This window comes from Salvelinus fontinalis, chromosome 39 (assembly GCF_029448725.1).
Source record: "Salvelinus fontinalis isolate EN_2023a chromosome 39, ASM2944872v1, whole genome shotgun sequence".
Lineage (NCBI taxonomy): Eukaryota > Metazoa > Chordata > Actinopteri > Salmoniformes > Salmonidae > Salvelinus > Salvelinus fontinalis.
In genome coordinates this window covers 11,823,935-11,837,524 of record NC_074703.1, presented here as the reverse complement: position 1 = coordinate 11,837,524, position 13,590 = coordinate 11,823,935, and the positions used below count along the sequence as shown (strand labels likewise).

General features: G+C 42.2%; 2 gene segments (V, D, J or C); one reads left to right on the top strand and one right to left on the bottom strand.

The window, feature by feature from the left end:
* Nucleotides 1-5,787: 5,787 nt before the first annotated feature.
* On the bottom strand, nt 5,788-6,662 carry LOC129838916 (Ig kappa chain V region 3547-like). The segment is given in 2 exon segments: nt 5,788-6,433; nt 6,593-6,662. Coding segments are annotated over 2 exon segments (390 nt in total).
* Nucleotides 6,663-7,529: 867 nt separating this feature from the next.
* On the top strand, nt 7,530-8,980 carry LOC129838369 (Ig lambda chain C region-like). The segment is given in 3 exon segments: nt 7,530-7,533; nt 7,622-7,738; nt 8,392-8,980. Coding segments are annotated over 3 exon segments (438 nt in total).
* The last annotated feature ends 4,610 nt before the right edge of the window (nt 8,981-13,590 follow it).

Below are 13,590 nucleotides of genomic sequence, written 5' to 3'. Positions count from 1 at the left end.
CAACATTGTAGAGGGTTACACAATGTAGAGGGTTACACAACATTCCGACTGTAGCATACAGTCGGAAGTCTACATACACCTTAGCCAAATACATTTAAACACATTTTCATAATTCCTGACATTTAATCCTAGTAAAAATTCCCTGTCTTAGGTTAGTTAGGATCACCACTTTATTTTAAGAATGTGAAATGTCAGAATAATAGTAGAGAGAATTACTTATTTCAGCTTTTATTTCTTACATCACATTCCCAGTGGGTCAGAAGTTTACATACACTCAATTTGTATTTGGTAGCATTGCCTTAAAATTGTTTAACTTGGGTCAAACGTTTCCGGTCGCCTTCCACAAGCTTCCCATAAAAAGTTGGGTGAATTTTGGCCCATTCCTCCTGACAGAGATGTTGTAACCAAGTCAGGATTGTAGGCCTCCTTGCTCTCACACGCTTTTTCAGTTCTGCCCGCAAATTTTCTATGGGATTGAGGTCAGGGCTTTGTGATGGCCACTCCAATACCTTGACTTTGTTGTCCTTAAGTCATTTTGACACAACTTTGGAAGTATGATTGGGGTCATTGTCTATTTGGAAGACCCATTTGCGACCAAGCTTTAACTGTCACGAATCCCGCCGAAGATGGTGCCTCTTCCTGTTCGGGCGGCGCTCGGCGGTCGTCGTCGCCGGCCTACTAGCTGCCACCGATCCCCTTTTCTGTTTCAGTTAGTTTTGTCTGATTAGTTTCACCTTTTTCTTGTTTGGGTTTTGTTTTGGGCTATTTAAACCTGCTTTTGTGCGGGCTTGTTTTTCTGTTCATGGTGTGTGGATTATTTTGGATTCCGTTTTCCTGGACAGTTTCATCCTATTTGTTGGACTGGGTATTTTATGCGCCCTTGTGTTTGGCGTGACCGTTACTCTGTTCTTGGAATAAAGATCCACGTTTTGAACTACCCTGCTCTCTGCGCCTGACTCCTCCACACACTACTCCTAGAAGCCATTACATTAAATTCCTGACTGATGTCTTGAGATATTTCTTCAATATATCCACATAACTTTCCAACCTCATGATGCCATCTATTTTGTGAAGTGCACCAGTCTCTCCTGCAGCAAAGCAACCCCACAACATGATGCTGCCACCCCTGTGCTTCACGGTTGGGATGGTGTTCTTCAGCTTGCAAGCCTCTCCCTTTTTCCTTCAAACATAACGATGGTCAGTATGGCCAAACAGTTATATCTTTGTTTCATTAGACCAGAGGACATTTCTCCAAAAAGTACGATCTTTGTCCCCATGTGCAGTTGCAAACCGTAGTCTGCCTTTTTTATGGCGGTTTTGGAGCAGTGGCTTCTTCCTTGCTGAGCGGCCTTTCAGGTTATGTTGATATAGGACTCGTTTTACTGTGGATATAGATACTTTTGTACCTGTTTCCTCCAGCATCTTCACAAGGTCCTTTTCTTTTGTTCTGGGATTGATATGCACTTTTCGCACCAAAGAGCGCTCATCTCTAGGAGACAGAACACGTCTCCTTCCTGAGCAGTTTGATGGCTGCGTGGTCCCATGGTGTTTATACTTGCGTAATATTGTTTGTACAGATGAACGTGATACCTTCAGGCGTTTGGAAATTGCTCCCAAGGCTGAACCAGACTTGTGGAGGTCTACATTTTTTTCCTGAGGTTTTGGCTGATTTCTTTTGATTTTCCCATGATGTCAAGCAAAGAGGCACTGAGTTTGAAGGAAGGCCTTGAAATACATCCACAGGTGCATCTCCAATTGACTCAAATTATGTCAATTAGCCTATCAGATTCTTTTAAAGCCATGACATCATTTTCTGGAATTTTCCAAGCTGTTTAAAGGCACAGTCAACCTAGTGTATGTAAACTTCTGACCTCCTGGAATTGTGATACAGTGAATTATAAGTGAAATAATCTGTCTGTAAACAATTGTTGGAAAAATTACTTGTGTCATGCACAAAGTAGATGTCCTAATCGACTTGCCAAACTATAGTTTGTTTACAAGAAATGTGTGGAGTGGTTGAAAAACGAGTTTTAATGACTCCAACCTAAGTGTATGTAAACTTCCGACTTCAACTGTAAATTTACTCTCATGTTTTCAAACAGAATTAAAAGGGCATCTGATCCAACAAATACTCTCCAATAATTTCTACAACTGATAATTTGATAATTAACCTTGAAGGTTTGCTCTCAGAAATCACACTGCTAAACAGTTACTTTCCATGACATACTGTATATATTTATCATGTTTAATTCCAAATATGATTTTATTAAATGAGATGTTTTAGCAATGTTTTTCTTCAAAGTGTAGTCTACACTTCATTATATTTCCCCTGGTCTTCTCTACCTCCAACCCCCTGGGGACAGAGTGAACATCTGGTGACAGTGCTGCTCTATTCTGGGACAAGCAGAACCACCCAGCCCTGTCTATGAAAATCTCAGTTTCACTCCCACAGCTACCACACTAGCAGTTGAACAGTTTCACTGACTGAAATACCCTGGACTGGGCCAGATCTGAGGTAGTGACTGGTTTTAAGCTCTTTGGTGGATTCAGGGAAGTTACAATAACAGATATTCCATCATATAATTAATGACAGATAAAATATATATTATTCAAACATGTTTCATGTTTGAGTCCAGCATCATGTCTCATTCACAGATGTAACAGTCAGTAACCTGCTCATCAAGATAGTTCATATAATGCTAGATGATCACATCACATATTTGGTTATGAGGTACATATGGGGATTTGATTTAGGGGTGGTGATGCTGATGTAAATTCACCATTATTAATTTTTTACATCTGTAGATCTGACACTGCATATGAACTGATAATGTGTGTTATAAAACTTCATATAACTTTTATAAGTGATCTTTTCGGCCATGACAATAATTATTCACAAGCATGATGATGATGATGATGATGATGGGGAACATGTGATCTGAATGATGCTTTGTAAATATATTCAAAGTTCACCTCCTCTACTGATCAGTGTTCCATGTCACTGTCTCTTCCCCCTCAGTACCTGCAGTAGGTCCCAGCTGTAGCAGTACAGTCACTGTGCAGTCTGACTGAGGGAGGTTTTTGTACGGCTCTGTATCACTGTGTGAACACCCAGGCACTTACATGGTGTGCACTCTGACAGTAATAATCTCCTGCATCTTCAGCCTGGACTTCACTGATGGTCAGAGTGAAGTCACTCCCAGATCCACTGCCACTGAATCTAGATGGAGTCCCAGACTGAAGTGTTGTAGCACGGTAAATAAGGAGTTTAGGAGCTCCTCCAGGTTTCTGTTGGTACCAGGCTAAAAAGTCACTGTTGTAAACATTACTGCTGGTTTTACACTTCAGAGAGACCATCTGTCCTGGGAGAACAGTTTCCACTGAAGGAGTCTGAGTCACAGTGTACTGTCCTCTGGATTCTGGAAAATAGAATAAAACATTTATATGAAATAAATGTTACATGTTGTAATGAATAGTTCTGAATAGAAATATTAACATTAATATACTGTATGTTATACCTTTGTGTAGATGTAATTATTTTTAAACAACAAATTCTGAAAATGTTAACCTTGAAAGCAGAAAGCAAGTGTCCAGATGAAGATGGTAATAAAAGTCATGGTTGTTGTGGGTTCTGTTGTCATGAAGAACAGCTCTCAGTCATGAAGTGTTAAACTCACAGGGATATAAACACTCCTAGACCACTGAAGCATTTGCTGCCTATGCAAAGTGTCCTCTCTATGCAAACAGACTGTATTGATCCCCAGGGAAACTGTAGTTGAAGAGCTCTTCTTCTTCTTCTGAATTGGGTTGGGTTGGCAGATCTCATATAATTTAAAGGTGCATACACCTCCACCTCATTAGTCCTGTTCCTAAAAGGACAAACTTACACACCAACTAATCCTACACCTATATACCACTATTTCGTAAAAAATAAAATCACCTGCCCATTAACTCTTCTGCAATAAAATCCCATACACCCTGTTACTTCTCCTCACCTACCACCTACACATTAAAACCCTCTACCCCATTCCACTACTTTGACCCTATCTGCTCCTGCACCATGCCAACGACCTGGGAGGACAGGACACCACCCCTCAACACACCATGTAGCTCTCTGAAGTCTAATCTTGTATAACCAAATAGTTCTCTGCAGCTGCCACGACAACATCTATTCTCTGTGTTTTACCTACCATTTCTGTGGAACAGTTGATAACCAATTCTATGAATGCTAAGAAGACAACCTTACTGAAGCATAACTCCCTCTATGCTGGCACAAATCTTCTACTCACTGGGATCCTCTCAGGATCCCTCCAACCTTGACCCATCCTCCTCTACTTCATTCACTGCCTCAGCATATGACACCCGCTGCACTACTCTGGCCACTTCAACCTGCCTCTCTCGCACCGGACACTTCCGACCTCCAGCAACATGAGCACCCCTACAGTTGACACACAACTTTATCCACCGAAACTACACAATCCTCTGTCCCATGCCCTCCTGCACACTTCCCACATCTTGGAATCTCCCTCCTACACACTGCTGCAACATGACCATAAATGTTGCACCTGAAACAGAGCAGTGGCTTCTGCACAAAAGCTCTGACAGGATAACTAATATATCCTAACATGTTTGGCTCAAAATTCAAAAGGACTGACGATGACTCCTCTGTTTCACCACGCTCACCACCGGGTCAGTGTTGCACAAAACGGCGGGCGTCACAAACACCAGGAATTTTCAACTTCAATCGCTACATCCACACTTAATGCTACCCTAGAAATCACCCCTTTCAATGGTGCCCTGTTCTTAAGAGTAAAGCAAGAAACAGCTCTTGACCCAAGTTGAGTGATACAGAGTGTCCGCAGCCTCTGATCAGAAGAAACACAAACAAATATCACAAGTCCACTACAGGTTACCTTCACTGATTCAATTACCCCCAACTCCTTTCCCACCCACCATGAAACCACAACTGGATCTGACAAAAGGCAAGGCTCCACCTTCTTTATCATGTCTGATGCCATTCTTCCTCAACACACATCTTCCCACTACACTCAGCTCTTCTCCTACTTCCTCGCTGTCCACAATCACATCTATCTGTTCTATGTAAATCTCAGTTTCATTCCCACAGCTTCCAGTCTAGCAGTTGAACGGTTTCACTGCCTGAAATACCCTTTACTGGGCCAGATGTGAGGGAGTGGACTGGTTTGAACCTCTATGGTGGATTCAGGGAAGGAGACATAACAGATATGCCATCATGTAATTAAGGACAGATAATATGTCTGTTTGAGTCCAGCCTCATGTCTCCTTCACGGATGTAACAGTCAGGAACCTGCTCATTAAAATAGTTCATATAATGCTAGATGATCACATCAATACCTGGTTGTGAGGTTCATATGGGGATTGTATCTAGGGGGGCTGATGCTGATGTAACATCACCTTATTTTTCTTTACTTCTCTACATCTTGTTTTGCATATTGGACCGGTATTGTGGGTATTTCAGAACTTCAAATAACTTTTGAAGGTGCACTACATTGATGATGATGATGATGGGGAACATGTGATTAGAATGATGCTTTCTAAACATATTCTAAGTTGACTTCACTGCACCACTGTTCCATGTCACTGTCTCTTGTATGACAGAACCTCAGGTTGTTTTAGTGGGTTATAATCATGTTATATGATCTCAGTAAATATTGTTCAATCTTTGCTTGAAACTCATTACCCAATAGAGGGACATAACAGAGATGGGGATATTTATTCTGAAATCATGGGAGACATTATTATTTCACATAGATAGAGTCCATTCAACTTATTGTCTGAAATGTTAAATAAAAGGTTTGTTAGCCACAGCAAAAGGGAAGGCATATTTATGTAGTCTGGACCTATGGGTGTTGTCAGTTCAGGAATGATTTCACATGAAGGTGGATAAATTAACATTATAGTCACCATCACTGATATATTTAGCTCAGTGTATTTTAGTTCAGTCAGTGTTCCATGTCACTGTCTCTTCCCCCTCAGCACCTGCAGTAGGTCCCAGCTGTAGCAGTACAGTCACTGTGCAGTCTGACTGAGGGAGGTTTTTGTATGGCTCTGTATCACTGTGTGAACACGCTGACACTGTTGGGATAGTGGAAACTCTGACAGTAGTAATCTCCTGCATCTTCAGCCTGGACTCCACTGATGGTCAGAGTGAAGTCACTATGAGATCCACTTCCACTGAATCTAGATGGAATCTCAGACTGAAGTCTGTTTGAAGAGTGCATCAGGAGTTTAGGAGTTCCTCCAGGTTTCTGTTGGTACCAGGCCATACAGGTGTAATCCCCAGGACAACCATCTGCTACATTTGTACTGGTTTTACAGTTTATAATAACTGTCTGTTCTGGGAGAACAGTTTTCATTGTAGGAGTCTGAGTCACAGTGATCTGTCCTCTGGATTCTGAAACAGAGACATTCAATAACTTTTAATTGATCTGTGTTTGTTTTGTCTAATTGTAGGTATTATTCAGTTTACATATTTCAATTAAATATTACATATTTAGATTACATATTACTTGTAAGGAAGTCATTTTAGGAGCAATAAATTGTAAAATCTTACTCTGAATTAAGAATATCAATATCCACAAAAAGCTCACGATAAAAGTCATGGTTGTTGTTCTGTTGTCATGAAGGACAGCACTCAGTCATGAAGTGTTAAACTCACAGGGATATAAATGGTCTCAGAGCAGCGGAGCAGATGCATTATGCAAATGAATGTTTCAAATCTATTTCAGTTTCCAAGTAGGCTCCCATCAGAATATAATTTGGCCTGGTTGAGCTTTCTTTTATAATAATTAGGTGGGTGCTTAAATGTGTCCTATTTCACACATGTACACGTGTGTTTTATGACCATGTGTGAATTAGATTTTTTTTTGTTGCATATCCCAACTCCCCTTGAGACATCCTATGAGAGTAGGTTCGAGACCAGGGTCTGCCAGTGCCTTGCTCAAAGTACATCAACATATTTCTCACCTTGTCGACCCGGATATTCAAAATAGTGACCTTCCAGTTACTGGCCCAACACCTCTAGCTACCTGCTGCCCCTTTAATTATATCAAACAGCAACTGTTTACTCAGATAACTAATGTATGGTAACTTTATGTCACACCACCATTATATTGTTATTCTGATGATGATCAGATATAATGAACTGTCTGTTCACTCATGCTTGGTCTCTCATATAAGTTCCTCTAATCAGTTAGTGAACAATTCTCTAAACTAAAGCTGGTAGGATTCCTCTGGTAGTGTTCTCTGTCCTCTGTGACTTTACCACCACTGTTAAATCTGAGATCAACATGTTTAATAAAGGAATATACAACATGGATCACTATCACTACTGCTGCTGCTGTTGTCTTTCATATGGACAATATGGAGGAATACTAGCAACACTGATCTAATGCTGGACTGTACCTACACACTAGGAGAACACCTGATACACAGAGGAAGGAAAAAATACTCTGGAAACTCTGGATATCTGGATTTAAGATACAATTCATATGGGTATTATCAGGAAAACAGCTAATATGAAGTGTTTGTTCTACCTGGAAGATGTTAAAGTGTATTTATGTTGATTATGATTCTGTATGAGTGATCTTCATTGTAACAGCTACAGCAACACAACACAGAGAGGTTTTTGTACCAGCAGTAACGGGGATTGTATCACTGTGGTGGACTTTTGGTAGCGGCACCAGACTTGATGTTGGAAGTAAGTAACAACCTCTCTTGATATTTCTTTCTGATGACATTTTTTTTGTATTTTACTTTCTTAAACTCTGTCTCCATGAAAATATACTTTTGGCTGAGCCTTCTTTCAAATAACATTTTATTGAATAAAATGATAAATTGTAAGTTTATTTATGTCTGGTTTGTATGATTGAGGACTATAACTCCTAACTCTGGAAAATAACTATTTAATAGTATTGTAGATAATATTCATCAATGTTGCATTGTGTTCATGGTAGCCTTCACAGTTAGTGTGAAGACAAAGGGTCTCAGTTATGGTTGTAACTGACTTCATAATCTAACATGGATGATATGTGATGAAAATACTATGAATATGAGTAGGCTATTCTGATCAGATCCATTACTAAACAATATCTGTATAACATGTATAACTGACACCATATGACTAGTAACTCTAGTTATTTAAACACTTTCTACTTGTTTGGTTCATAAATCTGCTTTGTGTCATATTACTTTAGTGTTTTCTCCACATCTTCTAAACAATCTAACTTTAACATTCATATTTAGAGGGCATTTCCAATTCACCATATTTTGACATGTACTTTGCTGAAGATAATATTTTACTGTAGCTGTACTTGATGTAGTTACTTAGTTGATATGTTCTGTTTGTTCCAGGTAACAGTGCCCCCACCCTCACTGTCCTGCCCCCCTCTAGTGAGGAGCTTTCCAGTACAACAACAGCCACACTGACGTGTCTGGCCAACAAGGGCTTCCCTTCAGACTGGACCATGAGCTGGAAAGTGGATGGGACCAGCAAGAACCAGGAGATCAGTTCTAGGGTCCTGGAGAAGGATGGTCTGTACAGCTGGAGCAGCACCCTGACTCTCTCTGCCCAGGAGTGGACCAAGGCAGGAGAGGTGACCTGTGAAGCCCAGCAGAAATTCCAGACTCCAGTCACCAAGACCCTGAGGAAGGCTGACTGTTCTGGGTAGGACCCCTCAGTCACACACCCCTGTGGAGAGAGGCTGCTGGTTCCTCTGCTTTGACTCTGTTCTGAGATCAGATGTTCTCTGTCTTATTGATCACTGACATGTAGACTAACAGAGGGCTTTGCTTGAGTTCATGCGTCAATCCTCTCTGTAGACTGAGGTTGTATCAGTGTTAGATGTGATGTGTTCTGTTTTATTACTATTAGATACTGTAGGAATGTTTGTTTTGATGCTTTGATAAATAGATGAAAATAAAGATTTCCCTTTGGAACAAATATTTTTGTCTCTTTTAATAATTAGACATTTGTTTTAAATGTTGTTGAATGGTATATACATATATTAATAAAGCCTGATTCACAGTTTCTTTGAAAACTATCAGACCTAAATGTCATTGCTTAGTTATTTATGTTCTCACTTGAAACCACATCTTCAACCAGCAAATCAAATCAAATGTTAGTCACATGCGCCAAATACAACAGATGTAGACCTACAGAGAAATGCTTAAGTACGAGCCCCTAACCAACAATGCAGTTAAAAAAAAATACGGATAAGAATAAGAAATAAAAGCAACAAGTATTTAAAGAGTAGGAGTAAAATAACAGTAGCGAGACTATATACAGGGGGGTACCGATACAGAGTCAATGTGCGGGCACCAGTTAGTTGAGGTAGTATGTACATGTAGGTAGAGTTATTAAATTGACTATGCATAGATGACAACAGAGACCAGCAGTGGTGTAAAGAGGGTGAGAGGGGGGAGGGCATTGCAAATAGTCTGGGTAGCCATTTGACTAGATATTCAGGAGTCTTATGGCTTGGGGGTAGAAGCTGTTTAGAAGCCTCTTGGACCTAGACTTGGCACTCCGGTACCACGTGCGGTAGCAGAGAGAACAGTCTATGACTAGGGTGGCTGGAGTCTTTGACAATTTTTAGGGCCTTCCTCTGACACCGCCTGGTATAGAGGTCCTGGATGGCAGGAAGCTTGGCTCCAGTGATGTACTGGGCCATACACATTACCTTCTGTAGTGCCTTGTGGTCAGAGGCCGAGCAGTTGCCATACCAGGCAGTGACGCAACCAGTCAGGATGCTCGATGGTGCAGCTGTAGAACCTTTTGAGGATCTGAGGACCCATGCCAAATCTTTTCAGTCTCCTGAAGGGGAATAGGTTTTGTCATGCCCTCTTCACGACTGTTTTGGTGTGCTTGGACCATGTTAGTTTATTGGTGATGTGGACACCAAGAAACTTGAAGCTCTCAACCTGCTCCACTGCAGCCCCATCGATGAGAATGGGGGCGTGCTCGGTCCTCTTTTTCCTGTAGTCCACAACACTCTCCTTTGTCTTGATCACATTGAGGGAGAGGTTGTTGTCCTGGCACCACATGGCCAGGTCTTTGACCTCCTCCCTATAGGCTGTCTCGTCGCTGTCGGTGATCAGGCCTACCACTGTTGTGTCATCGGCAATTTTAATTTATGGTGTTGGAGTCATGCTTGGCCATGCAGTCATGGGTGAACAGGGAGTACAGGAGGGGACTTAGCACGCATCCCTGAGGGGACCCTGTGTTGAGGATCAGCGTGGCAGATGTGTTGTTACCTACCCTTACCACCTGGGGGCGGCCCGTCAGGAAGTTCAGGATCCAGTTGCAGAGGGAGGTGTTTAGTCCCAGGGTCCTTAGCTTATTGATGAGCTTTGAGGGCACTATGGTGTTGAAAGCTTAGCTGTAGTCAATGAATAGCACTCTCACATAGGTGTTCCTTTTGTCCAGGTGGGAAAGGGCAGTGTGGAGTGCAATAGAGATTGCATCATATGTGGATCTGTTGTGGCGGTATGCAAATTGGAATGGGTCTAGGGTTGCTGGGATGATGTTGTAGATGTGAGCCATGACCAGCCTTTCAAAACACTTCATGTCTACAGACGTGAGTGCTACGGGTCGGTAGTCATTTAGGCACGTTACCACTTGCCAGTTGGTCAGCACATGCTCGCAGTACATGTCCTGGTAATCCATCTCGCCTTGCGGCCTTGTGAATGTTGACCTGTTTAAAAGTCTTACTCACATCGGCTGCGGAGAGCGTGATCACACAGTCTTCCATGACAGTTGGTGTTCTCATGCATGTTTCAGTGTTATTTGCCTCGAAGCGAGCATAGAAGTAGTTTAGCTTGTCTGGTAGGCTTGTGTCACTGTGCAGCTCTTGGGTGTAATTCCCTTTGTAGTCTATAATGGTTTGCAAGCCCTGCCACATCCGACTAGCGTCAGAGCAAGTGTAGTACGAGTCGATCTTAGTCCTGTATTGATGCTTTGCCTTTTTGATGGTTCGTCGGAGGATATAGCGGGATTTCTTATCAGCTTCCGGGTTAGAGTCCCGCTCCTTGAAAGCGGCAGCTATAGCCTTTAGCTCAGTGCGGATGCTGCCTGTAATCCATGGCTTCTGGTTGGGGTATGCATGTACGGTCGGTCACTGTGGGGACGACGTCATCGATGCACTCATTGATGAAGCCAATGACTGATGTGGTGTTCCTCAATGCCATCGGAGGAATCCCGGAACATATTAGTCTGTGCTAGCAAAACAGTCCTGTAGCTTAGCATCTGCTTCATCTGACCACTTTTTTTATTGATCGAGTCACTGGTGCTTCCTGCTTTAATTTGAGCTTGGAATCAGGAGGATAAAATTATGGTCAGATTTGCCAAATGGAGGGCGAGGGAGAGCTTTGTATGCGTCTCTGTGTGTGGAGTATAGGTGGTCCAGAGTTATTTTTCCTCTGGTTGCACATTTAACATGCTGATAGAATTTTGGTAAAACGAATTTAAGTTGCCCTGCATTAAAGTTCCCGGCTACTAGGAGCACCGCCTCTGGGTGAACGTTTTCTTGTTTGCTTATGGCGGAATACAGCTCATTCAATGCTATCTTAGTGCCAGCCTCTGACTGTGGTTGTATGTAAACAGCTATGAAGAATACAGATGGAAACTCTCTCGGTAGGTAGTGTGGTCTACAGTTTATCATGAGATACTCTACTGAAGGTGTGCAATAGCTCGAGACTTCCTTAGATATCGTGCACCAGCTGTTATTTACAAAAATACATATTCTGCCGCCCCTTGTCTTACCAGACGTCGCTGTTCTATCCTCCCGGGAACATCGTATAACCAGCCAGCTGTATGTTGATGTTGTCGTCGTTCAGCAATGACTCCATGAAGCATAAGATGTTACAGTTTTTATTGTCCCGTTGGTAGTTTAATCTTCCTCGAAACTCGTCGATGTCTCCAAAGATTGCACGTTTGCTAGCAGAATGGAGGGAAGTGGGGGTTTATTAGATTTGCCTACGAATTATCAGAAGTCAGCCCGCCCTTTCGGCCCCTCTTTCTCCGCCTCCTCTTCACGCAGATCACTGGGATTGGGGCCTGTTCCCGAGGAAGCAGTATATCCTTTGCGTCGGGCTCGTCAGAGTCGGAAAAGGAAATGAAGGACTCTGCTAGTCCGTGGTAATCGCAGTCTTGATTTCTAGAAGTTATTTTCGGTCATAATAGACGGTAGCGGCAACATTATGTACAAAATAAGTCAAATAAGTACAAACAACACAAAAAAATTGACGTAAAATGTCTGCCTTCTTCTCCGGCGCCATTTTACAGCAGTTCATATTAACACAAGATGCTACAATGTCAACAGATTAACAGGAGAGGTCTAGATACTACAACGTTAACAGATTAACAGGAGAGGTCTAGATCCTAGAATGCTAACAGATTAACAGGAGAGGTCTAGATACTACAACGTTAGCAGATTAACAGGAGAGGTCTAGATACTACAACATTAACAGATTAACAGGAGATGTCTAGATACTACAACGTTAACAGATTAACAGGAGAGGTCTAGATACTACAATGTTAACAGATTAACAGGAGAGGTCTAGATACTAAACTCAGCAAAAAAAGAAACGTCCTCTCACTGTCAAATGCATTTATTTTCAGCAAACATACGTGTAAATATTTGTATGAGCATAACAAGATTCAACAACAGACATAAACTGAGCAAGCTCCACAGACATGTGACTAACAGATATTGAATAATGTGTACCTGAACAAAGGGGGGTCAAAATCAAAAGTAACAGTCAGTATCTGGTGTGGCCACCAGCTGCATTAAGTACTGCAGTGCATCTCCTCCTCATGGACTGCACCAGATTTGCTGTGAGATGTTACTTCACTCTTCCACCAAGGCACCTGCAAGTTCCCGGACATTTCTGGGGGGAATGGCCCTCGCCCTCACCCTCCAATCCAACAGGTCCCAGACGTGCGCAATAGGATTGAGATCCGGGCTCTTCGCTGGCCATGGCAGAACACTGTTATTCCTGTCTTGCAGGAAATCACACACAGAATGAGCAGTATGGCTGGTGGCATTGTCATGCTGGAGAGTCATGTCAGGAGGAGCATGCAGGAAGGGTACCACATGAGGGAGGAGGATGTCTTCCCTGTAACGCACAGCATTGAGATTGTTCCACAATAAAAAATATTGCAGGCAAACAAGATATAAGACAACAAAAAAAAATAAACAACAGTCCCAGTCTCGAATCTCTGGAAGACTGAAACAGGTTTCCCGCAAGAATTTCCCAGTATTTAGCACCATCCATCATTCCTTCAATATTGACCAGTTTCACAGTCCCTGACGATGAAAAACATCCCCACAGCAGCATGCTGCCACCACCATGCTTCACTGTGGGGATGGTATTCTTAGGGTGATGAGAGGTGTTTGGTTTGCGCCAGACATAGCGTTTTCCTTGATGGCCATAAAGCTCAATTTTAGTCTCATCTGACCAGAGTACCTTCTTCCATATGTTTGGGGAGTCTCCCACATGCCTTTTGGCAAACACCAAACATGTTTGCTTATTTTTTCTGGCCACTCTTCC